Here is a 16,014-nt window from a genome sequence, read left to right as displayed (position 1 = left end):
ACTCTATAGATACAGGAGGGAGAGTAGGAGTCCTGACCACAGGAGCTTACACTCTATAGATACAGGAGGAGGAGGAGTCCTGACCACAGGAGCTTACACTCTATAGATACAGGAGGAGGAGGAGGAGTCCTGACCACAGGAGCTTACACTCTATAGAAATAAGACATTTTAATATTTTTTCTGATTTCCGTTCTCACTTCTTTTCAGAGACGCTTCTTCTGGCTGTGACTATGAATAATTCTGTCATTATCGGCTCACCACCCAGAGATGAATACGATAATTTTAAGAGCAAATCATTCACTTTGGGTCAGTTGGAAAATTTCAGCCTTGTGACCGTCAGCCCCCAGGGGACGCTGTATTCCATCCATAATGGAGATCTATACCAAAGTCCATTGAATCCTCTTAAACTTTCTGGTTTTATATCAGTTTCTGCCAGACTTGGAAATGAATTTTTAAAGTTCAAAAAGAATCTTTACCATCCCGCTGGAGAATTATATGTTATGTCAATTAATGGCGAGATCCTTAAGGGGCCAGAACCAGATAATAAATTAACTAAGGCAAAGAAAATCGGGACTTGGAGCCAGTTTGATGCAATGTTCTTTGATCCAGCCGGCGCTCTGTACGCTGTGAGCCATGACGGTGAGCTGTACAAGGGAGAACCGCCAACTGGTGAAGATTCTTCATGGATGACGTCAAGCACCAGGATTGGACAGGACTGGGACATATGCCAGTCCATGTGCTTCAGTCCTGATGGAAAACTGTGGTGTATAGATAAGAAGAATGGGTTCCTGTACAGTGGAGATCCACCAGCCCCAGGTGACTCCGGCTCCAGATACCTGGAGAGGGCCCAATACTTGGGATCCGGCTACGATGACTTGATATATTTTGCATTTGTTCAAGATAACGTAATTCAGGAGATTCTGAGCATTGAGTTCCTGCCCGATATGAGAGGGAACGTTTCTAGTGTCCCTGTGGTGTTAAAGGAGAAGATCTACGACAACAGGGACGGCAGACGCACTCTGAGAAGCATCTTCTTGTAAGTGATCTACTCGGGGCCGACGAAGCGCTATGGTCACATGACGATAATACGTGATGTGTCGCAGTGACACCCACATGTCCATAGGTATCAGTTAGATGGTGTCGTTTTGGCCTTCATAGATGGGGAATATGTCAGCAGTATGTCTTACGAAAAAAAGTTTGGTATGGTTGTAGCCTACACAATTCAATCCAATAGAGTCCATATTAAAATACACATGTTGTAGCGGAGGCAAACTACTTTATGTGTGACAGGTGGCATTATACAGCACATGTATGTATTGTGTATGTATCATGGCGTCCTTTATGGCTCTGGTGATGTCATTGTCCATGTATGGACAGTAGTGATGAGCGAGTATGTTCGGTTAACTCTTTCGGCGAGTATGCTCGGGTGAGTACCGAGTATATTCAGCCTACTCGGTGATATGGTTGAATCACTCCCGTGTGCATGATTTGCGACTGTTTGACAGCTTTAATACATGTAGTAATGCTGGTTTCTTTCGCATTCCTCACATGTATTAAAGCTGTCAAACAGTCGCAAATCATGCACACGGGAGCGATTCAAACATATCACTGAGTACGCTAAAGATACTCGGTACTCGCCTGAACATACTCGCCAAACATACTTGCTCATCACTAATGGACAGGTATAACTGGGGCTTCTCCTGGAGTCTCCGCAGCTGTGTGACATTGATAACTCAGGGACCACTGGGGACCCCAGTCGTTAGCTGCCCACCTTCATACAGGGTGACTTCATACAGTCATTTCTGCTCCACTCAGAGTTATGGGTGTAGGAAAGACCTGGCGCGCCGGACACTGCCCCCAATATGGCTCTGCTATAGGATTCCTTCTTTCCATGCTGCCATGCTTAACCAGACTCAGTCTGTTAGAGGATCTGTCTTGTGCCATAATGAGTGATATTCTTACTTGGTGTAAATGCCGCTGTTCTCCTGAATCTGGCGCTGTTCTTCTTTTGTTCCTTCGTCTTTCCGTTCCGGAGATATCGCCACCTTTTCCATGTAGAGAAATTAGCCAGATGGGTGTACTCATTCATTATCCTTTTGAGGGCCACACCTTCTTGGCTAAAAATACAAGATTCATGAGGAGGGAAGAGAGGAGACCAGATCTCAGGAACAGAGAGGAGCAAGAACAAAGAACATCGCCAGATTGAGGAGAACCGCGGCATCTACACCAGGTAAGAAAATGACATATTCAAGGCAAGTGACAGGTCAAGGCAGAATGTACAGACCCACTAGTACTATATCTTCTACGATAGTCCCAGTACTATGTTCCAATCCTTATACCCCATTGTACGTCTGTATAGTGGGATATATACATATACAGTACATCCAATGGTGAACACTGTTATCTGGACATGGTGGCCATAGATGCTGCTATTCAGGCTGCGCTGGGATCTGTTTACCTCCATACTTACAACACTTGGTCAATATAGAGATCCATAGAAGAGCACCAGAAAAACGTAGTCCCAAACATGGCCTAAAATAAGATTTTCTTACTCTTCTTCATAGGCAGTCATAGCAGTCAGGCTACCGATAGAGAGAGGTGACTGCAGACGGTGTCATAATGGATTCCCTTGTATCCCTGTATGCAGTAGGCTCCAGAGCTCCCTCTAGTGGTGGCTGAAAGTAGCCAGAATGTGTGCACTGATATACAAGTACTTCAGTCCATACATCCACTGTCTGTGATCAGTAAAGAGATGTAATAGTCCATGGCACCTCTGCATCGGGAGACGAGCTTCAGATTGGTTGTAATTCTGGGATCTAGATAATCAGGACGGGATCAGTGACCATCGGTGCCAGAGAAGGTGATGCAGGGGCAGATAATCCTGCTGTGTAGGGCGGGAGGACGGCTGTATACAGCGCCAATGCTACTGTCTAGGTGTTGGCGACATTTCTGGAGACTACATAGTTGGTTACCAGATAGGATCCGACTAATGGAAATGTGCAACATTCCCCAAATCACAATGAATTCATGGTCTTTATTGTGACAGGATCCAAAAAACCATAACGGAGTCCAGCAGCTTCATCCAGGAACCTAGCGGATTTACGTTTGGACCTGACCTTACTGTGCAGTGCGCCGTTCCCTACTTTTCTGTGGATTCTGGGAACATTTCATTGAACATGAGCTCCGGCCACAAGTGGAACTTCATGAAGACCAATGACCAAGAGGTGAGTGTATGAGGCTATCGACTTTGTGAACAGATCCGATCCTCGGGACCCCCCCCATCAATATCAGATTAATGGGGATCCGTCCGTTAGTTACCTGGCATGATGTCATCATTACCCTGTGATTCAGCTATGATGTCACGCTGGAACAAATAACCAAAAGAAGGAATGTCAGCAGCTAGGACGAAGTTTGCAGGGTTCTGGTCTGGTGACCACCGATGAGGCCACTGGATCAGGGTCCTGCAAGAGTACAACCACTACCAAGAGTATGGCACTGTTTGAAGGAAATATTAAAGTGGATACAACCATGTCTTCACATTTTGTTCTCTCTCTACACAAGACACGTAAGACACCAGACGTTGGACCGTTGTAACATAATCTCATCGTCTTCCATTGTTTTCTTCAGGTTTCCTTCTCGTCGAGTAAAGATGTAGAGCTGGAGGCCGGTAGAGCCATTCGAATGTCGGCCTCGGTGATGAAAGCTGAAATAAATGTTCGGTACAAGGCAGCAGCCCGGACGCTGCTTGGTTCTGAGGTTGAGATAAGTGGAGTATGGAAAGGAGTCTCACATCACAATCTGGTGATTACACAGGAGAAATATACACCGTAGAGGATCACAGCATTGTCACCAGCCTGGATGAAGCGATGAGCACCAATGATTCCATAGATTATGCTTACTGCAGAAATTCATAGAAAAATGCAACAAAATCATTAGTACACATCTGTCATGGTCTTACAACTCCCATCCCCAGTAAAAGATGAAGTCTAACATGTCCAGGAAGTGTCCAGATTGCCCTGCTTTATTATCTGCCATCCTATCTTTATCAGTGGCTGTTTCTTCTTAATCAGCATTTTGCCAGCACTATGGGTGCAGGAGCTTCCTTTTCCTCACCAGAAGGCATGCATTGCTCCTCCCTCTGTTCCATGGCTTACCTTTCTATCATTGCCTGTATGCAGTTTAACAAGCAGAAGAATAAGAGCTGCAAGACAAAGAAAGACCCACTTCCACTTCCTGTAGAGAGACAACCCCCCACCTCCACTTCCTGTAGAGAGACAACCCCTACCTCCATTTCCTGTAGATAGACAACCTCCACTTCCTGTAGAGAGACAACCCCACCTCCATTTCCTGTAGAGAGACAACCCCCACCTCCACTTCCTGTAGAGAGACAACCCCCACCTCCATTTCCTGTAGAGAGACAACCCCCACCTCCACTTCCTGTAGAGAGACAACTCCCCACCTCCACTTCCTGTAGAGAAACAACCCCCACCTCCACTTCCTGTAGAGAGACAACCCCCACCTCCATTTCCTGTAGAGAGACAACTCTCCACCTCCACGTCCTGTAGAGAGACAACCTCCACCTCCACTTCCTGTAGAAAGACAATGCCCACCTCCACTTCCTGTGGAGAGACTACCCCCACTACCACTTCCTGTAGAGAGACAACACCCAGCTCCATTTCCTGTAGAGAGACAACCCCCACCTCCACTTCCTGTAGAGAGACAACATCCACCTCCACTTCCTGTGGAGAGACAACTCCCACTTCCACTTCCTGTAGAGAGACAACCCCCACCTCCACTTCCTGTAGCGAGACAACCCCCACCTCCACTTCCTGTAGCGAGACAACTCCCCACCTCCACTTCCTGTAGAGAGACAACCCCCACCTCCACTTCCTGTAGAGATACAACATCCACCTCCACTTCCTGTAGAGAAACAATGCCCACCTCCATTTCCTGTAGAGAGACAACTCCCACCTCCATTTCCTGTAGAGAGACTACTCCCACTACCACTTCCTGTGGAGAGACAACACCCACCTCCATTTCCTGTAGAGAGACAACCCCCACCTCCACTTCCTGTAGAGAGACAACCCCCACCTCCCCTTCCTGTAGAGAGACAACCCCCACCTCCACTTCCTGTAGAGAGACAACCCCCACCTCCCCTTCCTGTAGAGAGACAACCCCCACCTCCATTTCCTGTAGAGAGACAACCCCCACCTCCACTTCCTGTAGAGAGACAACCCCCACCTCCACTCCTGGAAAACACTAGTGATGAGCAGATCTGTCCAGTGTCCAGGTCAGTGGTACCGGTGGCTATACAGAAAGCTTGCCAATCTCTTATTTTCCGGCATCCCTGGGGGGAATTTGGTCTGTCAGGGCTGGTGCAATGTCATATGTGCAACGTGACACATAAATGACGTCACTCTAGCCCAGGCAAATCAATGCACGACGAGGATGCCGGAAAGTAAGAGATTGGCGAGCATTCCATATAGCCGCCCGGTACCACTGATCTGGGCGCTGGAATGGAGTCCCGTAAATCGATCATCTCTAGTAAACACCATAAATAATAACACTGAATAAAAAACCCATATCTCTGGAACCATAAGGATCACAAAAATAAAACACTGAATTTTCAGTGGAATAAAATACGAGCAATGTCTTGACAGTTTTCACCTGCGGACAGGTCCTCTCTTACGAGTCCACATTTATAATGACCATGGTAAATGATATGCAGGACATGAATATTATTGCCCTAGATCCACTCAAATATCGAGACCTTCTGGACACGTGGACCCCTCTCACACCACTGGCATGGACCAGACGTGGGGGATGTGGATATCAGCTGCTGCTTTGGTCTATTGATGAATTTTCAATAAACTTCAGATTTGATTGCTCATTCCACCATTGAGTTATGTGTATTATGTGCTCGCGAGTGTTAGCGAATTATCGGCTCTGAGGTCATACGTCATTTCTATGGTCAACTTCTGGGTTCTGCACTCTTGGTCTAAGAACAAGCTGAGTCCCAATACTTGGTCACATATTGCCGGCTGGTTGCGTTCCTTCTTCTGCATGGTATGATCATCTATGTACCTCTGTACAATGTAACGTTATAGCTGCAAGGATTTATGGTGAAGCCTGCACGGCTGCACCAGGAGTCACGTCAGCCATCTCTGGCTGATACAATCTTTTGCAATGTATAAAACTGCAGCAACCTAGTGTGAAGCCTCGGGGTCTTCCATGGGCGTAACATTACTCAGACAGCACAGGGTGAGGGTAAAACAGCGTGGCAATACTTTATTGAACCACAAAGCGGACAATAAACACATAGAACAGTCCCAGCAAATACCCAAGATGGTACAACATTACACAGTCGCACCCTTCCTTCTCCTCAGGCCTGGGATAGAACACCTGCGCCTTTGGAGACTTCCAGTGCAGACTACCTCAATCAGTGGCCCCCCGCTTCTGGTGGGCCCCCACAGAGAGGAGGTAGCGACAAGCTTAGGAAGCTAGCAGTCCATCGATGTACAAGGCCAGGAGACCCGAGGGTCCCAACCTGGTCTCTCCGAGAGCTTCCATGGTGCCAGATGACCAGTGGGTCCCAATCTGGCTTCTCCGAATGTTTCAGTGGGTGGCAGGTGAACGGTGGGTCCCTCCTAGCAACCCCAAACAACATATCCATGTCTCTCTGATGGTCAAAGGAGCAGATCCGAATCTTTCCGCTCAAGGCTGGCACCTTTAGGCTAGAATCATGTAGAATCCTAATCTGTGCCTCTTTGGATACCATGCTATCCATCTACTTTCCTGAAGGATGTCTCTCATTCTCCTTCTAAAGTATTTCAGACTCTCCTTGATTTTGCTTCCCAAGTCTTACTGCTACAAAAACACATGTCCCTTCTGCTTCTCTGGGCTCAGCCCCCTTAATGGCAGAACTGCTCTCACCCTCCCCCTAAGCTAAGTGTGCATTAGTGGAGGTATCTTTCTCAGGTCGACCACATCACCTGGGTCTACATGTGAGACTCCCTGTGGTGAAGGCTCCGCTGGGCTTCTTTCAACACTTACACAATGGGCCTAGACAATTTTTGAACAATGGTTAGAGGCTCCTGAGATACTGATGAGATTAGTGGAATGCTGGACACTTTACAAGTTACATTAAGCCCCCGTCTCACATAGCGAGATCGCTGCTGTGTCACGGTTTTGGTGACTCACCAGCGACCTCACCAGCAATGTCGCTATGTGTGACACTTTGCAACGATCAGGCCCCTGCTGTGAGGTCGCTGATCGCTGCAAAGTGTCCTGGACCATTTTTTGGTCGTTGGCCTCCAGCTGGCCAGCACACATCGCTGTGTGTGACCAGCGGGACCAACGATCTGGCTGGTAACCATGGTAAATATCGGGTTACTAGGGGCACGCGCGCACTTAGTAACCCGCTGTTTACCATGGATACCACTCTGCTACGGTGCGTGGAGGCTCCCGCGCACCGTAGCAGAGTGGTATCCATTGTAAACAGCGGGTTACTAGGGGCACACGAGCACTTAGTAACCCGATGTTTACCATAGTTACCAGCCTGCTCCTGCTTGCAGCAGGCTGGTAACGGGAGCAGGACATCGTGGAATGATTCTTTCCACGATATCGCTGCTCCCCTGATCGCTGGTGATCCTGCCTGTTTGACAGCTCACCAGCGATGTATTAGCGATGCAGCAACGATCCCTGACAGGTCGTATCGTTGTCGGGATCGCTGCTGCATCGCTTAGTGTGACGGGGCCTTTAGTGTACATAAACTGACGAGCAAGCAGAACATTAATAAAACACAGCCAGCAATCTCTAATAAAACACAATAAGGTATTTCTCTTGACTCAACAATCTATTCATCTGGATAATTAAGATTTTACGCTCTATCGTCGCACCAAGAAACTGCAAATTCACTGGATTCAGTAAAGGGAAAGGCGCCTTGATGCTGTTATGAGTCTCTGTTCGGCATCAGCTGTGGCGTCCGCGGCACTCAATATCCTCAGCACTCAATACCCAAGAAGAAAGGTCACAATTACAGATGATTGAATCAGTTCAATAAAAATTGAATTTGTGTTGAAATGTATGAAATTTGCAGGTGCTGGCGAATTCAGACAATTGATAATTCAATTCACAAAAATGGCTGAAAATATGTCCGCCGCCAATTTAAACATTGCATCTGTCATAGAAGGCTGACATAACCTCAGGCGCAACCATGCAGGCTTCCCCATAATATCTTACAGCTATCACATCACATGATTTAGCGCAGCCAATCACGATGAACTATCATCACCTGTATTAAAGCTGAGGCAGGAAATTCAGCAGCTATTTTAATGTAACTTACGGTTAGAGAACGAGAGACCTCACAGCTCAGCAATATACAAGTAGGTAAGAAGAAATCCCCCTAAACTATTGGACAGGAATGTCTTGTACAATTGCAGTAGTGAAGATGAGACTTGTAGTCTGAAAATAATAGAGAGATTCAATTGGTAGGAGGAAAGTGTGATACAAGAGGTGCCGGCAGCACTGTCGTACTAAGTGTAATTGATCAGTTATACAGTGGAGTTGAATCTGTTCTGCTGCATTTGAATTAAAATCACACTTTTTTTTTCCTTTTAATGCACTAGAAAGAAGCAGCAAGTCAGCACAATAGTTTATACAGAAAAAAATATATCTGAAATCAGTGATTGGCACAAGTGACTGTGCAACATGACGTGGGGCAGTAGCCGCGGGCGAAGCACTCTTATGTTTTTACACCCTGGCGCATTATTTGAAAGTGTGGGTCCTGGCTAGGTGTGTGGACTTGTGCTGTGAGGGCCTAACACTTGTGCAGGCTGCGGGTAGCCGATGCGGGCTGGCCAGGACCATTGATTCCACAGTTCAATAAGGAGAACATCGTTCAAACATAGAGTCTTTATTGAACGATAACTTGGCCAAGGATATATACAAGGGATAGTGGGCTCAAAGTCTCATGGTCGTTTCCTCTATGGCAAAGAACATTTTCCCTCACAATGTATCCTTCCTCTGTTGTCTACTACAGGGCCACAGTCCTGATCAGGAAGACTCTCTACTCGCTCAGCGGTTCTGCGTAGTATTTCTTCCACTATTGGCACCTGAATCTTCTGCTTAGGACCCCCACTAGTCCCACAAACGCAGTCCTGTTTAGGTCCATTACCTTCTGCACTGCAAGCTCAGGGGTTCGTGATTCGGTGTCATATTCACGGATGCCTCCCCTGGAAAGCCACTGTAACTAATCAGACTAATCAGTCACCTCTTCTTCAGGATCTAGCTATCCCTGTCCTTAAGTCTCGGTATCACCCCAACAGCAGCACTACTCATGTTACACTCTAAACTCGAATCCAACTAAGTTAGGAAGCAGCCACTTACTCAAAAACTAACCCCCCCCCCCCCATGGGCGAGTCCCAAACATTAACTCTGTCCTATCTTACCCTATTGTCACTACCTATACCTATGTTACCTATCTTACACACAATATCACCTTACATTACTAACATTACTTATCTTACATTATGCATTTGAACACAATTCACATGACATGATATATACAAAGACGCATGACATAATGTTACACGCATGCCGCCTAAGTTCAGATAGGGGCGAGACCGGTTACATGAATTCGTTGAAATCCTGGGGGAACCGTTACTCAGGGTGACCATAGGCTGCAGCTTCTCTCAGGCACAGGACATATTCAGTTGCTGACGCATTTGAAAGAGTCCTCATAAACAGCAAGCACAGTCTCACCTTGAACTAAGCCTTCCGGAAGTTCTGAGGAGTCTTATGGCATGAACAGTCTTTTCTGGACTTTTCTTCCCGTTTCTACCCGGACTCCACACCTCACCCCCACCATTTGGTTTGCTGGGATGATGGTTGAACGCCAGCCTACCTTGACTTCTTTTAGGTTCATTGTATCCTGTGCTTTCTTTACTCTATGAATCACATTTTCCACCACGGCGTTGGGTATGGCAAGCGATGTGGCAATTGCATCCACCACCAGCGTCCCTGTCTTGTGTTTCGTGATGACCTCACTGATTATATTATAACTCAGGATAGGATCCTCTGCCACGTTCCGATCACTGGTCACTAGAAAAGGTACCAAAAGCTCAATGGTGTTGCTTTTCTTTGTGGCCCTCAGTTGGAAAGTCACTTCCTCCCAGCCTATGAAAGGGATCTTGGTCTGATTGACGGCTTTGCCGTGGAGTTCCACTGGTCCCAAGAGTTCTTTTAGTGACCGAAGGCAGGTAGGTGGCAGGTAGCGCCTTCTCCATTCTTCTTTTAAAAGGCTCGCTTGGGCTCCAATGTCCCACAGTGCTTTTACAAAGGAGTCCATCTAGCTGGCACTGTATAAAGCACCTTTCACCGATTAGGCTGATGAGGCTATCTTTACTGACCGAGGAATCCTCCTCCCAGGAGTACATCGTTGGACCTCCGCACTGGACATTAAGTAACTGATGCCCGTGGCTCTCTTGCAGCTGTTGTAGACGGGAACACACTTGGGGATAGTACTGATGCAGCCATTTTACCTCATGCGCCGTTCTGGGGTTTGGTGAGATTTGGACTTGCTCCATGTCGCGGTTACTAGTAGCCCCGCACTGGCAACCTCCTGTCTTTTAACCCAAACGACTGTGACCATTGGCATTCCTTGGCATAATGTCCTTCCTCACCACATCTTATACAGTGGACACACACCGTACTCTGATTTGATGAACGGCACGCTTCACAAGTTGGGTATATTCTGTTCTGGAACCCACTCCTGGGTCTGAGGGATACAGGTTCTGGCCTGGAACGAATCAACTTTTTCACCTCCATCAACTCGGCTCGCAGTTCTCTTAGTACTTCCTCCCAGTCAGCGCTGGAGGTCCTCTCTTTTGTTGGTGATTTAAGGTTCCCTCTCGGAGGTGGCACTGGAGGGTCTCCATGATGATCTTCGGACTGGCCACTGGGGGTCTCCAACTTCAGCTGACTCATTTTGGTGATTTTAGGAGCAGAGCCTTTCCTTGACTTCATTTCACCCTCTGACTCCAAACTAGCAGCCTCATTAATTTTTTTTCAATTAGAACTTCGTCCAAAATGCAAGGATCTTCTAGATACTGTTTCAGCTGCAACTTGATGTCTTTGCTGATTAACCCCGTTACCAATGATCCCAAGAACTTCTTCTGGACTAGTCCAGCATCAAACTTCTCTTCCGCTTCTACATCTCTGGAAGCAAGCAACAGTCTATCCTTCAGTTCAATTGCTCTGAACAAGAAACTTTGGGGTCATTCATTATTTTTCTGTGAGAGGTTAATGAGTCGGTGGAACAATTCTGAAGTACTCTCTTCTTCTTTCTTATAGTGACCTTTTAAAATCATCTTCAGGTGTTGCAAGGTCAATTGACTCTTCATTTCTAGCATACTACGGAGGTTCAGTCCTGGGCTGATCGCTTTCACCACCCCCTCAATGATCTCATCTGGTTGGTAGCCTTTCTGTAAGCCTGCATTGATCTGGTGCAACAAGTTCATATAAGACAGTTTTTCCTTCTGTTCACACTCTCCAATCTGTCCCAGGATCTTGAATTCTTTCCTTTTGGTGATTTGTGGTGTTAGAGAGGACTGTCTCCCTGATTTATCTAACCCGAGCAGGTTAAAGGTCCTGTCTGAGTCTATCACACATTCACTGGTTTTGGTTGATTCCTGTAGGGCTGTTGTTAGGGCTTTGAATTGTTCTTTCAATTCCTGTAGTTCAGTCTGCGGACGGAGATTCCCACTTTTGGTAATTGGTGCCGCGCCTCCATCCTCCAACTTCAACCTGGTTAGAAACTGTGTAAGTTCCTGGAGGAATGTCCCCATGACGTCTTCAGCTTCTTTCTCCCCCAGCTCATCCATTTTAGCATTAATGGCATCTAACAGTTGCCTGCGTTTCTGTACTTTGGAAATCTGTTCTTCTGAGTCACTCTGGGGAGATCTCAAGCGCGCAGTTCATGCTACACAGCCCAGGAATTTACAGGAACTGGAGGCTTTTTGCCAAAAGGAATGGGCATCTTTACCATCTGAGAAAATAAAGAACCTCATCCACAACTACTACAAAAGCCTTTAAGCTGTGATTGATGTTAGAGGGGGCAATACTCGGTATTAAGAACTGGGGTATGTGAACATTTGATCAGGGTCATTTGGATGTTTTTGGTTGTCATTAAGATTTAAAAAGAGAAAACACAGTCGTTTGACAATAAATGGCTTCACCCAACCAATAACCATGAATGGAGATAAAGTTTTTGTTGTGATCATTCATATTATCTGACACCAGCCAAATAAAGCAAAAATTCTGCCGGGGTATGTAAACTTTTGAGCACAACTGTATACATATATACAGTCCTGCTCATGTTTATTGGCACCATGAAGTGTAAGTACGTAATGTGGAATACATAATGTGGAGACCCGTGTTAAATACAAAAGAGCAAATGATAATCACTTAAAGGCAAAAACAATGGGAGGAAAAAATAGAAAAGCCTAAAGCTTGCTGTGTCACTGGTATAGGCACCTTTACATTAATTCAGTATCGAAATACATTTTGACTCGCCTGTGGCAAATCACAAAAGTGATTCACCTGTGATTAATTGTCCGTGCCCATGTGACATGAATTAGACAATAAATGAGAACTTCAGTGTTTTAAAAAGCCACATGGTAGGCCCTGTTCCTTTGTCACAATGGTGAAGACAAAGGAGCTTTCAGAGGACATCAGAACTTAGCAAACACAAGCCTTCCAAAGGGTATAAGGTCATCTCCAAAGACCTTGGTATCCCAGTTTCAACAGTGCACAGTGTTATTAAGAAGTTGGCCAAGCATGGAACCGTCAAGAACCTCCCTGGATGTTGGGGGAAAGAGGAAAATTGACATGAGATGTCCTTGAAGGTTGGTGCGAATGGTGGAAAAAACTCCACGTCAAACATCCAAAGACCTGAAGGCCAACCTGGAACAGTCTGGTGTCATGGTTTCAACAAGTACCATACACCGCACACTAAACCAAGCAGACCTTTATGGGCGAAGACCAAGGAAGAAACCATTGCTGAAGAAATACACAAAAAGGAATGACTGATCTTTGCCAAAGAGTACCTTGACAAATCACCATTCTTCTGGGAAAATGTTCCGTGAACAGATGAAACAAAAATAGAGCTTTTTGGCAATGGATCCTCCACCATGCTTAACTGTTGGTAAGGGGTTCTTTTCCTTATAAGCTTCATTGTGTTGCTTTGCTGTGTCTGGTACTGGAAGCCTTGACCGTATCACAGGAATCATGAAATCAGAGAATTATCAAAAGATTATAGAGTGAAATGTCCTACCCAGTGTAAGAAAACTTAGTTTGAGTCGAACATAATGAGTCCCCCAGAAGACAATGACCCAAAGCACACATCCAAAAGTACAGAGGAATGGTTGAAAAAACCCAATGGATTATTTTAAAATGGCCAGCAATGAGTCCTGACTTCAATCCCATTGAAAATCTTCGGGGTGAGCTGAAATCTGCCATTGGTAAAAAGAACCTGCAAACATTCAAGAGCTCGAACAAACTGCAAAGGAAGATGGGAGGAAACTCCAGAGAAGAGCAAGAAGCTTATAGATGGCTACAAGAAACATGTGGAGGCCGTCAGCAATGCCGAAGAGTGTGTAGCGAAGTATTAATTAGGGGTGCCTTTATTGCTGCATGTGCTGTTTATTTTGATTCTTCTTAGAAATTGCAACGTGGAAGTTGAAAAACAATGTTTTATTGTTGTATTACTTTGGACCACTAATTAAAAAATCCTGAGGATATAACTTTGGCACATTTCCATTTATTTCTGAAGATATTGTGCAATCTATGAAGAAAAATGAAGGGGTGCCAATAATGGTGAGCAGCATTGTATATATATATATCCACACACACACACACACACACACATTTTTTTGGGTGGGGGCCCAATTAGAACTTTTGCTGTGTGATTTTTATGTACGCCACTGACTGGACCTCATACCCTATCCATATTCTGAAATCCAACAACTTGGCATTTACAGTATTCTTATTCAACTGTGTGACAAACAAAGATTCTTGACAAAAGAGTTTCTGATAGTTGTCAGGAAAACTTGGTCAGACCTTGCAGCCCTCTGGCACCCCCTTATCCTGCTGGTCAAACACGGTATTGACCGAGGATAAGCAACAGGGCGCAGCTGCTCTCATTTATGTCGACTATTGTGGCACGTGATGTGACAGGACGTATATATATCACCAGGAACATATATATACTTCAATCCAGCAACCCTCAACCACAATATCACATAAATACACCGTATTCTGCCACCACCGATCTCTTAACAGGTGGATCGGGTACCCGTTAGGTAACATGAATTAGTGGGTGAGGAACGTGTTTGCTCGCCATAGGACAAGAAGAACGAAGCTGGTAAATAATAAGAATTTACTCCCAAAAGTTGGCAGTGTTTACAAAAGATATACAAGATATTATAAAAGAGACAATTTACATATATGCATAAAACAGTTATTAAAATAAAAGGGGTAAATAATAGCAAAACCTGCGCCACGAGGTGATGGTCTCAGATTCTGTGGGGTGGGCGGCTCCCCAGAAATTAGGTGTGATTCCTCCACGCAGCGAGAAGTGCTTGCGTCTGACGTCCCTGGATTGGAATCAGCCAACATGGACGTTCTGGTTTTTAGTAAGGAGGCAAAACACTAGGACACACCCATGTTGTTTACCTCACACGGGGGCTCAGTTTTGTGAACCCACTCAGCTGCACAAGACATAGAAATCCTTCATCTTTCATATCTTGGTATGGGGGGGCCCCCACATCCAAGATGGATACATCATGTTTGCCGTCACCAATATTCACGAAGATTGATATCAAATATGATATTTCTATGACGTTCAGAAGCTCAGAACCCATTTCCTAGGTTTCTGGTGGTTTCCCAGTTATGAAAGATACACCATCATAACTGGAAAAAGGTGAGCATCCCAAAAATGTGGTCCATGTGTTTGTGACAGTCATGTGCGTTATTAAACTTGACATTACAAGTTTGTACAGTTACACAATAGGACTTTGGAGGGGAAAATCCAGTGTAGACCAGTATTCTTGCTCTTGGCTGAGGTTAATGGCGGTTATAAAAATTCCTTGTTTGGGGGAAGCAAGAGTAGAGTTCTATGGAGGTCCCTTCCAAGTGAACAGGGGGCGGAGATTTAAGACATCTCTGGCTGTCCTTTCAACATTTTTAAAAGTCGGACAAAAATACATTTTGCCTGACAATAGTGATGAGCAAATCTCCTGAAATGCAAATTTGGCAGTTCACTCAAATTCGAACAAAAAACTTGATTGACGTTGTATTTATTCAATGCAGATCAAATGTGCCTTATCATAACTAGCGGTCTCTCCAGCTCCCAAAACATAATAGTCATACTGTTAAGGTTAAGAAATGAAAAAAAAAATTATAAAAACATACTCACCTGTCCTGCTGCCACTGCTCCCTGCTCGGGTCCTCCACCTCGCATGTTCCAGCTCCAAAATCTTCTGGTTTTCCAAGGCTTCCTTCTTTCTGTGCTGGTATTTTCCGGACTGAGTAGATTTTGAGGAACTCATGATGTCATAACTTGCTTCGCCCAACACCAACTCAGTGCAGGAAGCATTGGCACAGAATGAAGGAAGGCGCAGTAGAGGATGTTGCCTGCCATGAAGAGCAAAAGATAAGGAGGCCATGGAAAGAAGGGTCAGGAAGCTGCAGTGTCAGTGTAAAGGTGGAGAAGTCATCTAAACACCTGCTCTGAAGACTTCTCATATATCATTGTATGGACCTGCTGTTTTATGTCTTATTCTCATGTGCCTGCAGTTTCCTTATTAACTAGAGGTGACAATTAGTGTTGAGCGAACATGCTCGACACTGCTCGGTACTCGCCCGAGCATCACGCTACTCGGGATGTTCGGCGAGCACCGAGCATTTCCGGGTTACTCGGGCGGGAGCTCGGGTCTCCGCCCTGCATGTTTGGCG

At 45.6% G+C, this 16,014-nt stretch overlaps 1 protein-coding gene across 1 annotated transcript; it reads left to right on the top strand.

Moving 5' to 3' along the window:
• Positions 1-202: 202 nt before the first annotated feature.
• Positions 203-5,895, top strand: LOC141197283 (uncharacterized). The gene is made up of 3 exons (XM_073662670.1): positions 203-1,036; positions 3,047-3,224; positions 3,628-5,895. Exons 1-3 carry the CDS (start codon positions 231-233, stop codon positions 3,829-3,831), a joined length of 1,188 nt encoding a protein of 395 aa, XP_073518771.1. The 5' UTR covers positions 203-230; the 3' UTR covers positions 3,832-5,895.
• Positions 5,896-16,014: the final 10,119 nt, after the last annotated feature.

The sequence above is a fragment of the Phyllobates terribilis genome, unplaced genomic scaffold, assembly GCF_046119375.1.
Source record: "Phyllobates terribilis strain yellow unplaced genomic scaffold, ASM4611937v1 Scaffold_82__1_contigs__length_6685932, whole genome shotgun sequence".
Classification (NCBI taxonomy): Eukaryota; Metazoa; Chordata; class Amphibia; order Anura; family Dendrobatidae; genus Phyllobates; species Phyllobates terribilis.
Note: the sequence above shows the minus strand (reverse complement) of the source record. Positions and strands in the feature narration are given on the sequence as shown.

Excerpts from the sequence above, each read along its gene's own strand:
- LOC141197283 (XM_073662670.1), top strand. The coding sequence starts at position 231 with ATGAATAATTCTGTCATTATCGGCTCACCACCCAGAGATGAATACGAT. Across the intron at positions 1,037-3,046 it reads ACTCTGAGAAGCATCTTCTT|GATCCAAAAAACCATAACGG; the intron begins GTAAGTGATCTA and ends TTATTGTGACAG. Across the intron at positions 3,225-3,627 it reads TGAAGACCAATGACCAAGAG|GTTTCCTTCTCGTCGAGTAA; the intron begins GTGAGTGTATGA and ends TGTTTTCTTCAG.